This window comes from Zootoca vivipara, chromosome 1, assembly GCF_965207765.1.
Source record: "Zootoca vivipara chromosome 1, rZooViv2.hap1.1, whole genome shotgun sequence".
Classification (NCBI taxonomy): domain Eukaryota; kingdom Metazoa; phylum Chordata; class Lepidosauria; order Squamata; family Lacertidae; genus Zootoca; species Zootoca vivipara.
Genome location: NC_142582.1, coordinates 63,147,980 through 63,167,149, shown reverse-complemented (window position 1 = coordinate 63,167,149; position 19,170 = coordinate 63,147,980). Strand labels below are relative to the sequence as shown.

Genomic DNA, 19,170 nt, shown 5'->3' with positions numbered 1-19,170 from the left:
CCACAGGTGTATTGGGGGTTGGGAGAGCATCTCACCTTTTCTTCAACATTTTTTTGAAATCCAGCTTTTCTTCACCTTTTGGTTTAAAAAAAGTGAAAGAAAATTAAAAGTAGAGAGTTAGTACAGACAGTCTGCATTCTCAAGTAAGGTTCTGGAGCGAGTGGTCGCGAACCAGATCCAGGTGCTTTTGGAAAAAACTGATTTTCTAGATCTTTTTCAATTGGGGTTTAGGCCGGGGTTTGGCACAGAAACTGCTTTGGTCACCCTGTATTGTGATCTCTCTCAAGAGACAAGGGAAACATGTTCCTGTTAATTTTCCTTAACCTCTCAGCAGTTTTTGATACCATCAACCATGGTATCCTTCTGGAACGGCTGTCCGAACGGGGGGGGGGCACTGCTTTGCAGTGGTTCCAGTCGTACTTGGATGGTTGTTCACAAAGGATGTTGCTTGGGGTATGCTTTTCAGCCCCATGGAGCCTTCAATGTGGGGTTCCGCAGGGCTCGATCCTAACCCCTATGCTGTTTCACATCTATATGAAACCACTGGGTGGTGTTATCTGGAGGTTTGGAGTATGTTGTCAGTAGTATGCCCATGACACTCAGCTCTACTTCTCCTTTACGGCTGCAGGTGAGGCAGTGGAAATGCTGGACTGGTTTCTTGCCTCAATAATGGACTAGATGAGGACCAACAAACTGAAGCTCAATCCAGATAAGACTGAGGCACTGTTAGTGGGTGGTTCCCTAGACCAGATGGGTAGGATTGCCTGTTCTTGATGGGGTTGCACTTCCTCTGAAGGAGCAGGTTCATAGCTTCAGGGTACTCCTGGATCCTTTGTTGTCACTTGAGGCTCAGGTGGTCTCAGTAGCGTGGAGTGCCTTCCACCAGCTTTGGCTGGTAGCCCAGCTATGCCCCTATCTGGACAGGGATAGCCTAACTACTGTTGTCAATGCTCTAGTAATCTCAAGGTTAGATTACTGCAATGCGTTATACGTAGAGCTGCCTCTGAAGATGGTTCAAAAATTTCAGCTGGTGCAGAATTCAGCCTGGTTGCTCACCAGGTAAATACAGTTTGAACATATTACATCCATCCTGGTTCGACTGCACTGGCTACCAATTAGTTTCTGGGCCTAATTCAAAGTGCTGACCTATAAAGCTTTAAATGGCTCAGGGCTGCAATACCTCAAGGACTGCCTCTTTCCATAGAAACCTACCCAGACCCTGAGATCATCTTCTGAAGCTCTTCTTCATGTGCCTCCTCCACCAGAGGTCTGGAGGGTGGCAACACAAGAACGGGAATTTTCATTATACACCTTTACACACCTTTACCCTTATACACCTTTAGGTGCCAGGCAAAAACATTTCCCTTTAACCAGGCCTTGGGTTGATTGACATCCTATACCCTTTTAAAATGTGTGGGCGGGGGTTATTGGGTTGGTTTTGCTTTTATTTTGATCATATATTTTGTGGTTTTATATTCTGATTTTATCCTATGTATCACTCTCAGACCTTCAAGTACAGGGTGGTATATAAATTTGATAAATATAAATAAATAAATTAGGAACAAGGAACCAGTTTACAGCGTAGCTTAGGAGACCCACCTGTATACCTTATTACACATCTACCAAAGAGCTTCCATATCCTTATTCCATATTCCACTTTGGTAAAAGTTCCGAAGGCCTTTCTTTCCCCCCTCTAATGCAGTGTCTTTCCCCCATGAAATCAGTTTAGGTATGTGTTTGGTACTTACTTTCACTTATAGTCAAGGACACAGTACAGATGAGGTCAGCATGGTCATTGGAAACAACACACTTGTAATTGTCTGCATCATCTGCATGGAGGTTTTCCATCTGCAAAGAAGACAGGGCACCCAGACAAAACAGGCAGTGAGGGGCACTTGCAGACTTTATGCAACCAGCATAACTCGCCCCTTAAACACTGAGGCATCTGGAGTCAATTTCATGTTGATTTGAAGCAATTGCCTCTTGCTAAAGATAAGGCTTCTCCAGACAGGGCTATTCTCACATATGGCTCTCCAGATGTTGTTGAACTGTAACTCCCATCATCTCTGGTGATTCGCCATGCTGGCTGAGCAGATGGGAGTTGCAATCCAACAATATATAGAACAGGCATCCCTAGACTTCGGCCCTCCAGATGTTTTGGACTACAATTCCCATCATCCCTGACCACTGGTCCTGTTAGCTAGGGATCATGGGAGTTGTAGGCCAAAACATGTGGAGGGCCGCAGTTTGGGGATGCCTGGTATAGTGAGTCACAGATTTCTCACTCCTGGCCTTGGCTCCATACTTGCCTGGAGCCACTTCTCAGGGTTGAACTAGCAAGAAGACTGAAGAGAGCTCTTTGGAGAGATTTTACCTCTTCTCTTTGACTTCCTCTCCCTAAAATGACATCACATGAGCCAATAAGTTATTTCAAAGGCCCTATGCATGTTTTTCCATAATTGAAGAACAGCTTAATAAATGCAACTCTCTGAATACCGCAGCTGATGGCCCAACAGAGTGGGAGCATTTCAAACTGTAACACTGAAGATTGCTGTTGAAAAATACGGCATTCAGCTTGATGTAGAGCAGAAATTCATTTCAGTTCATTTTTAATGCAAACCTAAGCCACACTTCCTAAGCCAATATGTGAAACGAAACACAGCTAAACTTCAAAAGTTGCACCTCTCCAAATTTTGTGATGCGGCTCACCAGCAAAAAACTGAGTACAAAGATGCATATATTGGGGAAAGTGTGCAGATAAACAAGTAAACATAAGGTGCAAAAATGCATAGTATTAGGAGGAAATGGTTTGCAAAAACGCAGCTTTGTGTACAAAATGGAAATATTTGGAAAAATGTGCATGAAAAATGCATACAAATTTTCATATATATTTTTTTTAATAAGCAAACTGATGCAGAAATGGGGAGATTGGAACTGAAGACTATAAAAGCAAAATACAGTATGAGAGAAATCGAAATCCAGAAGATTCTTCCCTCTCTACACTTCAGAGAAGTAGGTTATAGTAAGAAAATGGATTTTCAAAGCAACTCATATTACCTTAAGGACATACTCCTTATTGATGCTGTCGTAAAACATCTTTGATCCTTCTTTGATTGGTATCCCACTTTCTCTTTTCCAGACGACACTGGGTTTTGGGTTCCCTTTCACTTTGGCTCGAAATACAGCTTTGTCTCCTGTAGGTAAATGTGAAGCAGCATCAAGTGAAATTCGAGTGATATTCTATTTTGCAGCAACCTAACTTTTCTGTGCCAAAATTAACCATTCCTCCTCCAACTAATGCTAGAGGAAGAGCAGCTGCATGCAGAGTTTCTGTGCGGCTAGCTCTGGTTTTTGCGTCTTCGGATAGTGCCTGTGATGTCTTGAAGGTGAAGTGGCTTATAGACTAGATGAATGCTACTTCTGCTCACCTTCAGGGACTGTTAGTGGATGAGGTTTCTCTACAAATTCTGGGATGCTCTCCCCTGCAGGTATCTCGACAGAGTGGGAAACCATGCTGAAAGACTCCACAACAGAAGAGCTCTTGCTAGTTGAAACCGTCTCCTCTGCCAGGCAGAAACTTACAATTATTCATATAAAATGGTTCACCAGATTTCAACTCCCCACCCCCCAAAAGAACATAGTATGTGGGCAGTTATTTCATTAACTTATTTTGAGAATTAAATCCCCATTTTCGTCTCTGAGGTCCACATAGCAAGTCATGGAAAATAATGACTTGTGCCATTTTAGTGTCTTCCTAAAGAGAAATGCTGTTTTCTGGGGGCAGGGGTGGGTGGGTTGGGTGTGCATAAGAGTTACACACCCAAACTAAGCAGGATCAGCTGATGCATGGGGGCTCAATCCTGCTTTTTGTCATGAAAGCAGCCATATGTCTACCTGCCTCACACCTGATGTCAGTTATGGTTTCAGGAAAACAGGTTTGGCCCCCAGGTCGCAGGTTGCCCTCCTCTGACATAAGCAATGGCACCAGAGGGATGAGCAATGGACAGAATGTGTTTCGTTGATCTGCTTCTCTCCTGTCTTCACTATGCGGATGCTCCTAGTTCATATAGACATTAGAAAAGCTCTGATGTAACGTGTGAACTGTAATGAATATAAACAGCTAAGTAATATCAAATGTGACGGACTCTTCAGATTAATCGATTAATCTGTCTTTATCAGTGCACCCAGGTAACGCAGATGGCGCTGTGGGTTAAACCAGAGCCTAGGGCTTGCCGATCAGAAGGTCAGCGGTTCGAATCCCTGCGACGGGGTGAGCTCCCGTTGCTCGGTCCCAGCTCCTGCCAACCTAGCAGTTCGAAAGTGCAAGTAGATAAATAGGTACCGCTAAAGCGGGAAGGTAAACGGCGTTTCCGTGTGCTGCTCTGGTTCACCAGAAGCAGCTTTGTCATGCTGGCCACATGACCTGGAAGCTGTACGCTGGCTCCCTCGGCCAGTAAAGCGAGATGAGCGCCACAACCCCGGAGTTGGTCATGACTGGACCTAATGGTCAGGCCAGGGTCCCTTTACCTTTACCTATCAGTGCACCCAGTGTTGTACAGAGTAATGAAAACAAAGGTAGTCCTCCTTGTAACAAAGGAGGTTACAAGATAAATTTAGTCAGTGATTGGTGGGAGTGGAAAGGAAGGGTAATAAGTGTTGAGTGGCAATAGAGGGGTTAATACAAAAGCTTTATGGAAGAGGTTGATTTGGGGCTGCAATGTGAAAGAAGATAGAAAGGGGAGGGGCTATCTAGGTATTCATGAAGGAGGACGTGCTTTGCATAAGGATAACCATGGAGGATGGACAAACTAAATGTTTATTCTGTATTTTGTGTTTATATCTTGTATTTCTATGTTGTGAACTGCCCTGAGATATATGGATGAAGGGTGGTATATAAGTTTAATAAAAAATAAACAATAGATATAATAAATAATGGAGCAGGAGACATCAAGGAAGTTGAGGGTGGTAAAATAAGAAGTGGCAGTCGCAGGCAATGATATACTGAGCTATAAAGAGAGTTAATGGATGGATAAGGTTGCAGAGAACTCTAAATGGAAGGGCAAGGAATTAATGCTGGGTGCAGAAGAGAATGGGAAACTATGGCAGGGATTTGAGGGGAGCATCATACCCCTCACACCCACCAATGTCTCAGCCATTCTCTAGTTCTTGGTAATAACACAGGAGGTTAGTTCCAGCTGAGACTTAAAATAATGCTCTGCTATCTACCAGTTGCATATTTCTGGTATAAGTTGTCTGCAAGATGGGAAGAGCTCAGCATGATGGAGTCAGGGCACAAGGTGAGCTGCACTACGTGTTGCTACTTCCCTATCTGCCCATCCCTGCTGAGACAAATTTTGACAGGTGGGGAGGGCTGACACCTGAGATGTATATTTTTAGGACCCACATTATTTTTTTGTGCGTGTATGCTGTTTGAAACGGTTTTTAATGTTGTGTTTTAAGTGTAGCCCATTCTGAGTAGAAGGGCAGGTAAACAAGAACGCCTTGTGGGGAGGCCTGGTGGGTTAAATTTGGCCTGTGGGTCGGAGGTTCCCCACTCCCATACCACACACTGAGAAAGGGTTAACCAATTTGTTCAGAAATGTATGGAAATTGAAATGCAAACGCAAAAGTAGAAAACATGTAACAAAATGTTAACATCAGCACAAGATGGCTCTAACCAGCTAGAGTTCGTCATAACTAACTGAGGTTCCTTTACTTAAAACAGTAATGGTGATGGTGACAAAGAACAAATTTCCTTCTGTGGGACACATAATGCCAGCCTAAGCATGCAGAAGTTATGTCCCATTTAGTTCAATGAGACTTAACAGCTAGGTAAGTGTGGACAGAATTATTCATTAATTCAGTCATTATTTATGAAATCATCCTTTATTGTAAAAAATTCTCAGGGTAAAAACTACAGGGTGAAAATTACAGCCAACATAAACTCAATTAAAAATTATAACTTAATAGGGATAGAGATAGTAGCCTTTCTCACAGCTGACTTTAGCTGGATTGAGCCCAACAGATTTAGCTCCTTATTAACCAACAACATTATTTGATGCTCCGAGCTTCTGGAGATTGTCATAATACTTGCCTCCCACAATTGTGGTGGTCCGAGACATGTGCTGCACTGAGCTGGAGCTAGAGCTGGAGACCATGGAGTGAGATTCCATATGCATGACGGCGGTTGCCATAATGGCGTTCTGCAGATTACAGTATTTTCAGGGGCTGTAGAATAAAAAGCTTGATCATTTTACTCAGTCAAAGCAAGTCTAGTGTTCACTCCCATATCTCATGACCATGAAACAGCATGCAGGATTGGGGTAAAGTGATATAGCAGTTGGACAAAGCAGAGAGGAGCCAGTCTGGTCTCAATGGCTGGAGTGAGCAGGAACAGGGAGAAGGGTTGGGGCCCTCATCTCAGCAACGTCCCCAAGAACTTCTATTGATTTTCTCCCATTACATTATTGTCATCCACTCTTGTCAAGATTAGTAATGTTCCACATCTGGGGAAACTAGGTAACACCCAACTGTGCGTTTCTGTTTGTGGAAAGGGCTTGTGATCTCGTATATGCCTCCATAAATGGAGGCAATTTTGCACCAGCTCCTTCTTCCCTCTTGTGACTCCCTGCATCACAGTCCATGCTGTGCTGGAGGGTCTTGCAACTGTGAGATACAATTATTTTTTGGCCAGGGGTGGGGGTGCTGGAGGGAGGAAGAATAAGTGAAAATTTCTTTCAGTTCTCTTTAATCCACGGGATTAAAAAAAGCCTTTCCCACAAGCAGAGGGAAATGCCACACCCTGGCATTTTACTTATCTATTAATAACTAGGTGCATCTTCCATAACCTTTAACCCAAAGCCAACCCTATCTAACAATATATAATAAAGATGGAAGAGCCATATTTTTGTACTGCTTCTTAAAGGATCGAAAAGATTTATAAGCCTAGGAGAATAAAAAGGTCCATGTGGGACCCAAATGATAATAACAATAAGGACCTAGTCAGCCTCCCTACGGACGGCATTCCAAAGCCAGGAACCACAACCCCTGGCAGCCTGTTTCTGGTCATCATCATTACCCAAGAAGGTGGGGGTCAACCATGAGGGAAGCTTCAGATGATAATCACAGTGATCGTGCGGACTGTGGGGAAAGACAAGATGGTCCAGTAAGCAACTGTATCCTAATCCTTAGGACTAGGAGTTTAGGAGCTCAGGAAAACCCAGGGGCCATTGAAGCATTTTAAACACTGGTCAGATATGCCCTCACCATCTGAACTGCCTGGTTTGGTATGGCATCTTGATGTAGGACAGCCTGGCCCTCGTTGCTTGGATAATAGGTAGATGCATGGGGATGGGAGTTCATTGGGTGGAACAGCAATGAGGTTTGGTGCCATATGGTTTTCAGGCAGCAGGCTGGCTTGCTTATTTTATATCAAACCTCTAAATCACATTTCTACTGAGAGCCACCCACCAAACTTATCTGTCACTCAGATCACGGAAGAGAGTTTCCATGACAACACTGCACATTATTGATGGAGCCTGCCACTAGTGTGAAGATGGTCTGCATCTTTTCAGATCCAGGACTCATCTTCAACCCAAACATGCAGTTGAGGCCCCATTTCTTCATGCGGTTTGCTGTGTATTTGTATTGTGCTACTTGCTGCTGCTGTGACCCTCCTTAGATCAGGCTGTCCTGCCTTTGGGACCAAGCCCAGAGAGTGATGCTGGGAGAGTGCTCTTTGCCCCCTGATGGTTAGGTTATGGGGAGCCTCAGGTACTCTTTTATCTCCAATGCTATTTAATATCTATCTGAAGACGCTGGGAGAAGTCATTAGGGGTTTGGGGACAAGGTGCCATCAGTACGTTGATGACACTCAGATTTATTTCTCCGTAACATCTGAATCAGGAGAGGCCTTACAGTTCCTGAGCTAGTGATTGGATGCAGCGGTGAGGCAGGTGAGGAAAAACAAGCTGGGCTTGAATCCTGGCCAGATGGATGCACTGTGAGTGAGTAGTTCCCATGCCTGAGAAATTGGGCAATTGTCTACTTTGGATGGGGAAGAGGTTCACAGTCTGGGGCTGCTTCTGGATCCAGCTTTTGTCACTGGAAGACCAGTTGGCCTCAGTGCTAGACTTTTACAATTCCTGGACTGGGAAAACCTTGCCATAGTAGTTCATGCATTGGTTATTTCAAGAATGGATTATTGCAATGTTCTCTACGTGGGGCTTCCCTTACGCTTGATCCAAAAGCTGCAGTTAGTGCAGAATACTAAAAGGAGTGAGATCTTAATTAGCATATAACAACTGCACTCAGAGATCTGCACAGCTTGCTGGTTTGCTACCAAGCTGAGTTCAAGGCGTTACTATTGGTATATAAAGCCCCCTAACAACTTGGGACCAGTTTACCATTGAGATTGCCTTATTCCATATAAATCAGTCTTTTGGTGTGGCAACACTTACACTGCGGGACTCCTTGGCTGTTGATATCAGGCAGGTACTTTCATTGTATACTTTTCAGTGCTCTGCTAAAAACCTATTTTTTTAAATACAAGCCTACCCAGATTTTTTAATGTTTTAAACTAGTCATTTTTATCAATAATTTTATTGTTTTATTCATTTTGCAAATTTCTTTGAGGGTTTGTTTTACAATCAAGAGATATATAAATCTTATGAAATAAATGAATAAATAAAAATTTCAAAATTCTAGTAACCTGAGAATATTATTAATTTGACCCATCTAGTAAAATAAATATAGTTGGGGTATATATATATATATATAACCTCCTGGACTTTTTAAGAAATAAAACACAAGCAAAAGAGCAGGAGCAGCAGCAGCAACAACAATATATTAGAATCCAAACAAATATAAGAGGCAAACTAAATTATTTGTAAACAGTACCTTTTCTTCTGGCGACCAAGGTTCTTGGTGGTCTCTATTATGAAACAGCACTTTAAGGGAGCATCAGTTAGTTCTTCCGAGTCCTGTAGCAGATGTGAACTGGCTAAAGAGTCTTGGGAGACTCTGGAAGACAGCTGGGTCCCACAGCATATTTCAAATATGGCTCTGTGTAGTTCAAACTTTAAATAAACACTGGTCCCCTGTGGGCTATGTGGTTACATCCATTTCTGCAGCTTCAACAGTTTCACAGAGAGTAAGAAGACAGACCCTTAAGGTTAAAGAGGGAGTATGTACAGCAAAACCATTAAATATAGCATGCTATCAAAGAAAGAAGCCTAGCAAATTATTTTAAGTGGTTAAAAACAACAACACTTTACATATGACTGAAAAGTGGTCCTCACTAGGACTTACATTTAAAAATGGCTTTCTCCTATGTTCATAGCTGCCAAGTTTTCCCTTTTCTCACGAGGAAGCCTATTCAGCATAAGGGAAAATCCCTTTAAAAAGGGATAACTTGGCAGCTATGCCTATGTTCTGTCCCATATTAACATTTGTACACACAGAAAAATATTGTAGAAAGTGGCTCATGATGAAAAGTGTCACGTGAAATGCTAGCGATCTGTATCAGAGGGCTCTTTTGTGCATGGCTCCAAGGGTGGTAGTCTATTAAGTTCTACTCATGGCTCATGGAAAGTTAACGGACCTCACTTAGCCATGTTTATTCATTTCAGCAGGTCTACTCTGAGGAACTCTTCGCTGAATACCATCCCAAGCCCCTCAGTACAGTTCACATGAAGGCTAGAAGTTGAGACTCTGTGATGCTTTCCTGTTCCTTAGGGATGGAGTTTGTATTTTGAACACAATTCATGTTATCCAAAAACGGCATGCAAACCAAAGTTCACCAACCAAATTTCATGCGCAAAAATAGTATATTAGGGAAAATGTTCATAAAAATGCATGTTTTGGGGAAGTAACATAAGAAATGAATTTTATTAAGGGAAACTACTTGCAAAACTGTGTTTATTTGGCAAAATGGCATATAAAAATGTATCAATTATGAAAAATGCACACTAAAATAATAGAATCTTAGAATTAGAAGGGACCATAAGGGTCATCTAGTCCAACCCTCTGCAATGCAGAAATCTAAGCTGAAGCATTCATGGCAGGTGGCTATCCATCCTCTGCTTAAAAACCTTCAAGGAAGGAAAGTCCACCACCTTCTCCACTGTCAAACAGCTCTTACCACCAGACAGTTCTTTGTGATGTTTTGTCAGAATCTCTTTTCTTGTAACTTGAAAATGCTGGTGAATTTTCATGGGGACTTAGATTTCCTCCCAACCTACAAATTGATGCTGAAATATGGAAAACTGAATTTAAGTATGGAAAAACAAGAAAACAAGAGAGACAGAGTGATTCATGCCTATTGCTCTCTGCTGCCATGTTGAGTGGCTCAGCTATTAAATGTGATGTATTGTATAAAATGGGACACTAGTAAATTACAGTATGTCCAGGCGTCATTTAGCACCATGTATTTATTACCAGGAAATACTATGTGACCCAAACTTTTTTGTATAATGTGTCCCAGTTAGTTCCCTACTTTGGGATTTCATCATGTGAAAGTTGCTGCAGTGGATGTTAAAGATGTTCCATATACTTCTGTTCGTCACAATGTGAGTGTAATGCCCAAAGGGAAAATTGCATTGGAAAAAATAGCAGGCTGGATATGTAGCAGGATCTTTCATGCTCAAGTTCCCAGGACAATACCTAGGCACTTGTAACCTCATTTGGAATTGCTTCAATGCACCTCACTTAAACTTATTTCTCAGCTTCCTGAGGGTGTTTTATATTCTCACAAATGTCTCAAGATGTCATTTATCATGGCCATTGTTTTAGCCCTTTCCGTTTTCATTACGGAAGCAACGGAAAGCATTGCAAACTGTGAAGAGCTCTAGCATGGATCCATGCTAAGGGAGAAAAAATAATTTTCCTACTGAAAAATGTCACTCTTAATCACAAAATGTCTGCTATTTCCAAAGCCAAACTCCAGTAGGTGGCTGACCAGAAGGTCAGCTAATAAAAGGATATAATGTGTGTAGTTTGCCTACTTCTAAGCATTTACGTAGAGCCTTTAGGGGCAAAACAATAAGTTTCTCTTATGATGTAGAGCTCCGCCCATAACTTAAAACTTACCATTGTATATCCATATTGTATAGCTCCATATCATCATGACATTATACAGTTCCCTAGCCTCACTGTATTTCATTGGCTGACAGGGTTGGGGAAGGAAAAGAAATGCCTAGGATGACATCACAACATGGGGTAAGTTGCTTCACATTATGGAGGGACTGATACCGTACTTGGCACAGAGACACCATTTCTGGTGGAGGCTCTGTGCCATTCATACTCGGTAATTCTGACCCAAGTTCTAGAGATGCTCCATTTTTAAAAAATAAAGAATTCCCCCCCCCCACCATCAAGACTTCCCTAATATAACCAAATAAGAAACTATCTGACCACCCTTTCCTTTCCACTGAAAACATTTATCGCTTCTCGCTTTTATATTGGAGCCTTTTTTTTAGCTCCTGCAGCACATTTCCTTCATGCTTGTTTTCGCGGGAAGAGCAGATGACTATGCAAAGCAGGAAGAGCTGCTGTTCCAAGGGCTCTCCGTCAGATCCCTGGGGGAGAGATCGCCGCAGAAAGACGTTACCTTATAAGAGTAGAGAAAAAGTCTTGGAGTTGCCACTGGGACTTCAACTGGGGTCAGACATACGGTAATAATAAAACCTTGACTCAAGCAAGCGCTGAAACTTCTCATATATATAAGGCATACATGCAGCTACAGAAATTGCCTCTCCCTCAGGTTCTTAGCTGTGTTCATTTTAAAAGGTAGGACCTGGAAGCAAATTGTATTCAACACACACACACACACACACACACACACACACACACACACACACACACACAATTTGTAGGATGCCCTTGAATGGAACTCTGGAATTGGAAGGATCTATAGAAACAGCAGGGGAAAAAACATGTCATGTGAAAAGCAAAATCCTTCTCTCTGCCACACTAGGTTTTTATTGCATATGGAGGGTTTTGGTGTTTTTCAAAAAAAGGGGACCAGTTTAACATACACAAAAACAGCCCAATCTGCAACTCTTAAGTATTTTAGTCTAAATGCCATCTGTGTTTTTTTTCTGACTGTATAAGCTGGCACCAAAGGAACAATGCCCAAGGCTACATCTGAAAGTAGTTCTTGCACAGGCCCCATGGAAAGGAATGGAAGAAGAGAAGAAGAGAAGAGTTTGGATTTGATATTCCGCTTTATCACTACCCGAAGGAGTCTCAAAGTGGCTAAAATTCTCCTTTCCCTTCCTCCCCCACAACAAACACCCTGTGAGGTGGGTGGGGCTGAGAGACTTCAAAGAAGTATGACTAGCCCAAGGTCACTCAGCAGCTGCATGTAGAGGAGCGGAGAAGCAAACCCGGTTCCCCAGATTATGAGTCTACCGCTCTTAACCACTACACCACACTGGCACTGGAAATTATCCAGTGTTTAGCAGAATGTTCCCTTGCTAGATTTATTGTGGTTTCATCTACAGCCACCAACCTTTAGGCCTGCTTAAGCCATTTTAATGCAATCACTCCCTACAGAATGCAAAGCAGTCTAAGTTAATGTGTATCCCTACATTTTATGGAAGCAAATTCCACAGTTCTTCCTTTTGTCTATTTGGTAAAGGTAAAGGTAAAGGGACCCCTGACCATTAGGTCCAGTCGTGACCGACTCTGGGGTTGCGCGCTCATCTCGCATTATTGGCCGAGGGAGCCGGCGTTTGTCCGAAGACAGCTTCCAGGTCATGTGGCCAGCATGACAAAGCTGCTTCTGGCGAACCAGAGCAGCACATGGAAACGCCGTTTACCTTCCCGCTGTAGCGGTTCCTATTTATCTACTTGCATTTTGACGTGCTTTCGAACTGCTAGGTTGGCAGGAGCTGGGACCAAGCAATGGGAGCTCACCCCATCACAGGGATTCGAACCGCCGACCTTCTGATCAGCAAGCCCTAGGCTCAGTAGTTTAACCACAGCGCCACCTGAATCTCTTGCTATTCAGCTTATCGCCCTACTTGCCTTTCCCCTAAACTAAACATTGCAACTTTCCTCCAGTCCTCCACTATTCACCACAACCTGAGCATCCATTTCCTAGCCCTTCACTTCCAGCTGAGACCCCATCAGAGTATATGTTAAGATTCCAACCCCTACCTCAAATGTGCATTACTTACACTTACTTATCTAAAATGGCAAATGCAGTTGAATTGCTAATTCACACAGTTTGGAGAGGACAGTTTGAAGCTTTTCACAACCTTTTTGATTTTTTTTTGAATAATTTGCTGAAGACACCGGAAAAGTACATAACACCACCAAACTTGGAGACTTCACTATCAACCCCAAATACCAGATCATTGATGAGAAATCTAAATAGTGATGCTCCCACAGCAGACCCTTGGAGGATCCTAATTCTTACTTACCTCCCTTGTGAGAACTCCATTATTCCTGTTTCCGGTTCTTGAACTACGTACATAAAGAGACATCCTGTCACAGCTAAGTTTACCCAGGAATCTTTGCTAAGAGACTTTGTCAAAAGCTTTTTGAACGCCCAAGTATGAACACCCAAGTACCACAAATATATGGATTAGTTAAGAGGATTGATCCACAAATCTAACTCCTTGTGATATGGTTTGTGGATCCAGTCTGAGGTCATTCCAAGTGGCCATGTGTGTCTTCACTCACAAGTCCCCTGCACTTTAGGACCTAACTACACATGATGTTGACAACACGATTAACAGTAATGTTGTGTGATTTTTTTTATTCCCCACCTTCAGTAACTGGAATAGGAGAAAAAGCTCTCTCCCCACCCCCACCATTTCTAAGGAATGCTATACAGACAGAAAAAGCAATCGACTCTAAATAGCTTCTTTCTGCATCATTTTGATACCACAGCTATCTTGAAGGCATTGTTCAAAACATACCAGGCATGAACCATAAATAATTTCAGTATGAATCCATTTGAATCCTTTAATGCACAGACTCAGTAGGTCTTATGATATACACAGTATCCGGTAGTTTAAAATGTAAAAACAATCCATCAGAAAAAAGGCAAAAAAGTTACTTTTCAAGCTTAGTAAACATACATTACAGACTTAAGCAATACATTTATCAAAGAGTTTCGCACTGTATTTGGATCTAGTAGCAATTTTATAATTCGTTTTTTAAAATAGCAAATCTGACAATGATGTTTTAAAATTTTGTAACAAATGAAGCTACTGATCTTATTTACAGTATAAATAGGCCTTTTTGGGGGGTGAAGATGGTGTCCTGTCACATGTTGAAGAAAAACGGTATATTAGCTCTTAAATGCAAAATAAAGCATTTTGAAAGTAAAACTATATATATATTATATATTTATATATATATTTATAAATAAATATCTTCTATTCTGAAATTCCGATGTGTTGTCTTCTCAGCTCTAGAATACATACAATTTGTGGTCAGAGTTCTGTTGGTTTGTGTCATAACAATTTTTCATGAATCTTTATTCCTCTGCTGCTGCTCGAGAAAACTGCTTTTCATATAAGCTCATGACATGGTGGACAAACTGATACTGTTCGCAAGTCTGGATCATTCCTCCCCTGGGAAGAGAAGTGGGGGAGGGGGGAGATTTGGAAGCAGATATCCACTGTGTATCTCAAAACTATTAACAAAAACAATACAGCACAAATTGGGGTGCGGGGAGCTAAACACAAAAAAACTTATCCTAAGTCTACTGGTTTAAATAGCCTTCCTATTGGTAATGGTATTGAGTTCCTAAGGTTGCATCTAAGATCACTGGGGCAACATACCAGGATCTGTGCTAAATGCTTCTCAAAAAAATTATAAAAATATAACATTAATCTCACTGTATCTGCTTGGCATAATCACACTGGTAATGGACCATGGAGATGCCGAAGATCACAGGAAATTGCTTTTAGGTCATAGACTTTGTTTGGAAAAAGTGAGTTTAATTCTGTAGTTGTTGATACAAAGCACAACAAAAAGGTTTTGAATCGGGTTCCCCAAATCTATTTACACCTGGCCAATACAGTCAGAATAATGACAGCCATGGTACTACAGCCACAATAAAATGGAAGGTTCCAGCAGCCTGCCTGATTGCATATTTGGGAAGCTAACTGAAACCTAATCAACGAAAACCAGTGTTCCTCTCTGACTCTCCACAAGAGCTGTCGCTGTCAGTGCTATATGCATTCTCTGTGATACAACGTTTGAATTCATAATATGGTATCCGGCCCACAATTTTACATTCTTTGGAAGTCAGGTGAGTCAGGTGAGGTTCACCCAGGCTTTTGGGTGTAGCAGCAAGACGTGCTTTTTAATACTCATGGCAAGTAAGATATGAATATGGTGTAGATTTCAAGCCTGCTTACTTATTTAGGCAAGTATTTATTTAATCCCCACCTACTGGTGTTGGATCAACTGTGTCGGACTTCCCAGTCCTTACAATACTTCTCAGCTGTTGCTGAAGTTGAAGGCATGTATCAGCTTTCCTTTCATACAATCTCTATAGCAGGCATAGGCAAACTCAGCCCTCCAGATGTTTTGGGACTACAGCTCCCATCCCTGACCACTGGTCCTGTTAGCTAGGGATGCTGGGAGTTGTAGTCCCAAAACATCTGGAGGGCTGAGTTTGCCTATGCCTGCTCTATAGCCTTCCTGGTACAGGTGAAATGGTTACATATGACCACACGATGGCAATCTAGCTACAGGAGTGATGTCTGAAGTGCTGTTGTGCACTTGTTCCCGCCCTTCCCCCCCCCTATTATCTTTCCATGTTACAATTGGAAGATAGGAATGCCTGCATGGGATCTGTATTCATATCTATACATCTGTATAAAATATATATTTGCCCCACCACCACCAAAGCTATAAATTTCTCCCTGCATAAACTTATTCTAAGTCTGAGTTGACATTCCACTTCGCTAACATCACCCTGCTTACATGTTGCATGGTAACAGTGAATCCAACTAATTTCATCTATTTAACAGTTCAAGTTTACTCTGAAGTTATGTTTCAGTGATTTCAGTGAAATTCATCACATATTTAACTCATCAAATCAGTATTTATGACATTCTGAATACACCTGTCACTCGTAAATAATACAAATGTAATCAATTCTCATCTAAACCGTTTATTACATTCTTAATAGTCTGTAATTTCGTTTTTATCTTGTGTGGCTGATTCCAATATTTTTTTCTCAGAAATATCCAAATTTGTCATTGTAATGTACCCTCTTTTTAAAACTAGCTACAATGGAATAAAAGCAGGAAAGAGAAAAAAAAATTAATGCTAAAATCAAATGGTAAAAAATGTTTCAACGTTTCAAAAGGCAAGACTTAAAAGTGAATGTAAAAAAGAAGAAGAGTCTTCCTGTTGTACAAGGCCTGGTTCACATGAAATGCTAAACCATGGTTTATAAACCACAATTTAATTTGATTGTCCAAACCCAGCCCAGTGGCTCAGTCATGCTTTATCAACCACGAACAAGCCACATTAGTAAGCCATGGCTTATTATCGATTCATAAACCTTGGTTTACATTCACCACGAACCCAGCCCTTATATCTATTCCCTAATACTTTCTTTAAGCAACAATGATGGGCAACCTGTAGCTCTACAGATACTGCAGTACTCCAGTTCCTATCAGCCCCAGTCCACATGGGACAGTGGTCAGGGATGATGGGATTTATAGTCCAACAGCACCTGGAAGACCACAGGTCTCCACCCCTGTTATAAATGATTTGTACAGCAGCAATACTTCCCAAAGAGACAAACTCTGTTCATAAGCTAAAAAAGAAGAAAGCATTGGGTCTCCAGAGTTTCTTTTTGAAGGAAAAGTGTAAAAGACAATAATACAAGATTCTCTCACCTGTCTAGCCGTAGCTGGCAGGTTGTTCTGAGTATGTCAACTGCGCCCTCGTTTTTCCACTGTTTGCAGCAAATGCTGGTGGCGATAAAGCAGCCAGTCCTACCAATCCCTGCACTGGCCAGAGAGAGGAACAGAAAATGAAGGTGGAAATCTTCAGAAAGAGCATCAATTATTCTCTTAGTATTTCAGATGTACCCTTGCCAAATGCACAAAGCCTTTGAGAGAAACAAGCTGCGTTCTCAGATCATTCCTCACGGCAAGTCAGACTCTAGGAATGTTCACCAGTAACATTCGGTCAGCGAGTGTAGTGTGTGTACCTTTGTACAAAACAGCTGAGCTACACAAATCAACAAGTGTACACTTTTGCACCTGCACTTGTACGTGTGTTGAGACAGCTTGAACCTGTCTGTGTTCAGGTGAACATGTGGACAAGCCTTCTCTCTTGTTTCATCCCCCACATGGCACAGTCGGGAGCAAGGGAAGAACAAAGCGTTCATAGTTTATTGTAAATTGTGGTTTAATGCTGCAAGCCAGCCAGCCCAGAATGTGCGCAGAAACTATACCTAGGTCTGCGATAGGTTTTCAAATTTTAAGTAGCTGGTTTTTTTACTTTGGTGAGTGTGGGTTGAAGAAATCAGTAACAGATAAGGAGACTCAGTTAATCAGAGTGTACTTGCGTCTTACATATACCGGTATTTAATTTGGCCCTAAACCATTAAGCAAGGGGTGTGTCTGTGTTTGTTTGTTTGTTTGTGCCCCCATCATTACAAAATATGTGGAAACTCAGTTGGCAAAACTTCTGTGTACCCCATAAGGAGTGCACAGATTTTGTGAGAAATCTGGTATGCAGAGAGGCAGATTAATAAGATGTTTTCCTTGTCCAGAATAAGCAGTTGTCATTTATTTGAGGAAAGGAAAAAAGACAAAAAATGTTCTAACCACCAGCCACACACACACACAGACAAACATATATATATATATTCAATGAAAGATTACCACATAGATTGGAGGAAAATGTTACAGGGTGCAATGCCAGACAGATGTTAGGTGAGCCATCTGGCTGCTGTCAGGCCTGATATGTCAACATGTCACTTTAAATAATGGAATGGAAGCAGCAAATAACAATTACTCCTCAGTCCAAGAGTTTTCCCCATTTTGCAGGTCTCAAGCAGTGCTGGTAGCATCTCAAATGGATTTTCATTCATTGTCACTTAGATAATTTTGGCCACCAGCTGTGCCCTCGGGGGAAATAAAGAAATGCTACTTGTGGGCAGTATTTTCATCCAGCTCTATAGAGATGTATACAGGACACAAGATTTGATTTCATTTTCACCAACCACCAACCACCACCACCACAATAAAATAAAAGATCCCCTGGTCTATAACACTGCAACAATATTGTTCTTCAGGTTAATCTTTGGTTATTGACCAGAGTTGTTCTTGTATTGCATTTATGGGTGGCAGCGAGTGATAAATTCTATTTCTTATCTTAAAATTATTCTAATGAAAAATGAGAAGCAAAAGTGACAAAGCATGTTGTATAATGGAGTATTATTTTAAGGACAGTTGCTACGTGCATTTTGCAGCAGTCCTTTCCTCATTTAAACAAGTTACCTAATGTATCTGAATGGCTGGGATAAGGGCATTGGACAAGAGGACCATCCAAACTGGACAGCTAGGAGTCTGGATAAAATAGCATTCTATTAAGATACATTGACATAGCACTTGTGAGCACAGGATAAACTGAGAATTCTGGCAACAAGCTGTTTTAGAAAACTGATTTTGTTATATTATGCAGATATACTTTTAAGATTACTGTAAGAGGTTTGGCATATTGATATTTGTGCATTGATACAGTATAGTAAAAGGGACGTGGGGGGCGCTGTGGTCTAAACCACAGAGCCTAGGGCTTGCCAATCAGAAGGTTGGCGGGGTGAGCTCCCATTGCTTGGTCCCTGCTCCTGCCAATCTAGCAGTTCGAAAGCACGTCAAAGTGCAAGTAGAGAAATAGGTACCACTCCGGCGGGAAGGTAAACAGCGTTTCCATGTGCTGCTCTGGTTTTGCCAGAAGTGGCTTAGTCATGCTGGCCACATGACCCCTCAGCCAATAACGCGAGATGAGCGCCGCAACCCCAGAGGCGTCTTCGACTGGACTTAACAGTCAGGGGTCCCTTTACCTTTACTTTCACAGTACAGTACATTTAAGGCCACCAGGATCTCATTGGTCCCCCCCCCCCCGGCCAGTTTGTACAAGGAATGCTCACATTTGGTTTTAAAATTTATCCGTCTTGTG

General features: G+C 41.9%; 2 protein-coding genes across 10 annotated transcripts in view; both read right to left on the bottom strand.

The window, feature by feature from the left end:
• IGSF22 (immunoglobulin superfamily member 22) overlaps positions 1-9,459 on the bottom strand; it is a 36,736-nt gene extending 27,277 nt beyond the window's left edge. The window contains exons 1-6 of the mRNA XM_035130737.3: positions 8,899-9,459; positions 6,095-6,228; positions 3,429-3,563; positions 3,058-3,194; positions 1,749-1,848; positions 36-75 (exon numbers count right to left, since the gene is read on the bottom strand). Coding sequence (XP_034986628.1) covers positions 36-75; positions 1,749-1,848; positions 3,058-3,194; positions 3,429-3,563; positions 6,095-6,194 — 512 coding nt within the window. The 5' untranslated portion in view covers positions 6,195-6,228; positions 8,899-9,459. The remainder of the gene's footprint in view (positions 1-35; positions 76-1,748; positions 1,849-3,057; positions 3,195-3,428; positions 3,564-6,094; positions 6,229-8,898) is intronic.
• Positions 9,460-13,948: 4,489 nt separating this feature from the next.
• The window catches only part of PTPN5 (protein tyrosine phosphatase non-receptor type 5), a 71,955-nt gene continuing 66,733 nt past the window's right edge, over positions 13,949-19,170 (bottom strand). For 8 of the 9 annotated variants that reach the window (XM_088666534.1, XM_088666546.1, XM_088666525.1 and 5 more), the window contains 2 exons: positions 16,878-16,991; positions 13,949-14,588 (listed from right to left, as the gene is read on the bottom strand). In XM_088666534.1, the coding sequence (XP_088522660.1) occupies positions 14,492-14,588; positions 16,878-16,991 (211 nt within the window). In that variant the 3' untranslated portion in view covers positions 13,949-14,491. The remainder of the gene's footprint in view (positions 14,589-16,877; positions 16,992-19,170) is intronic. The other variant, XR_015949099.1, reaches the window with a different exon arrangement.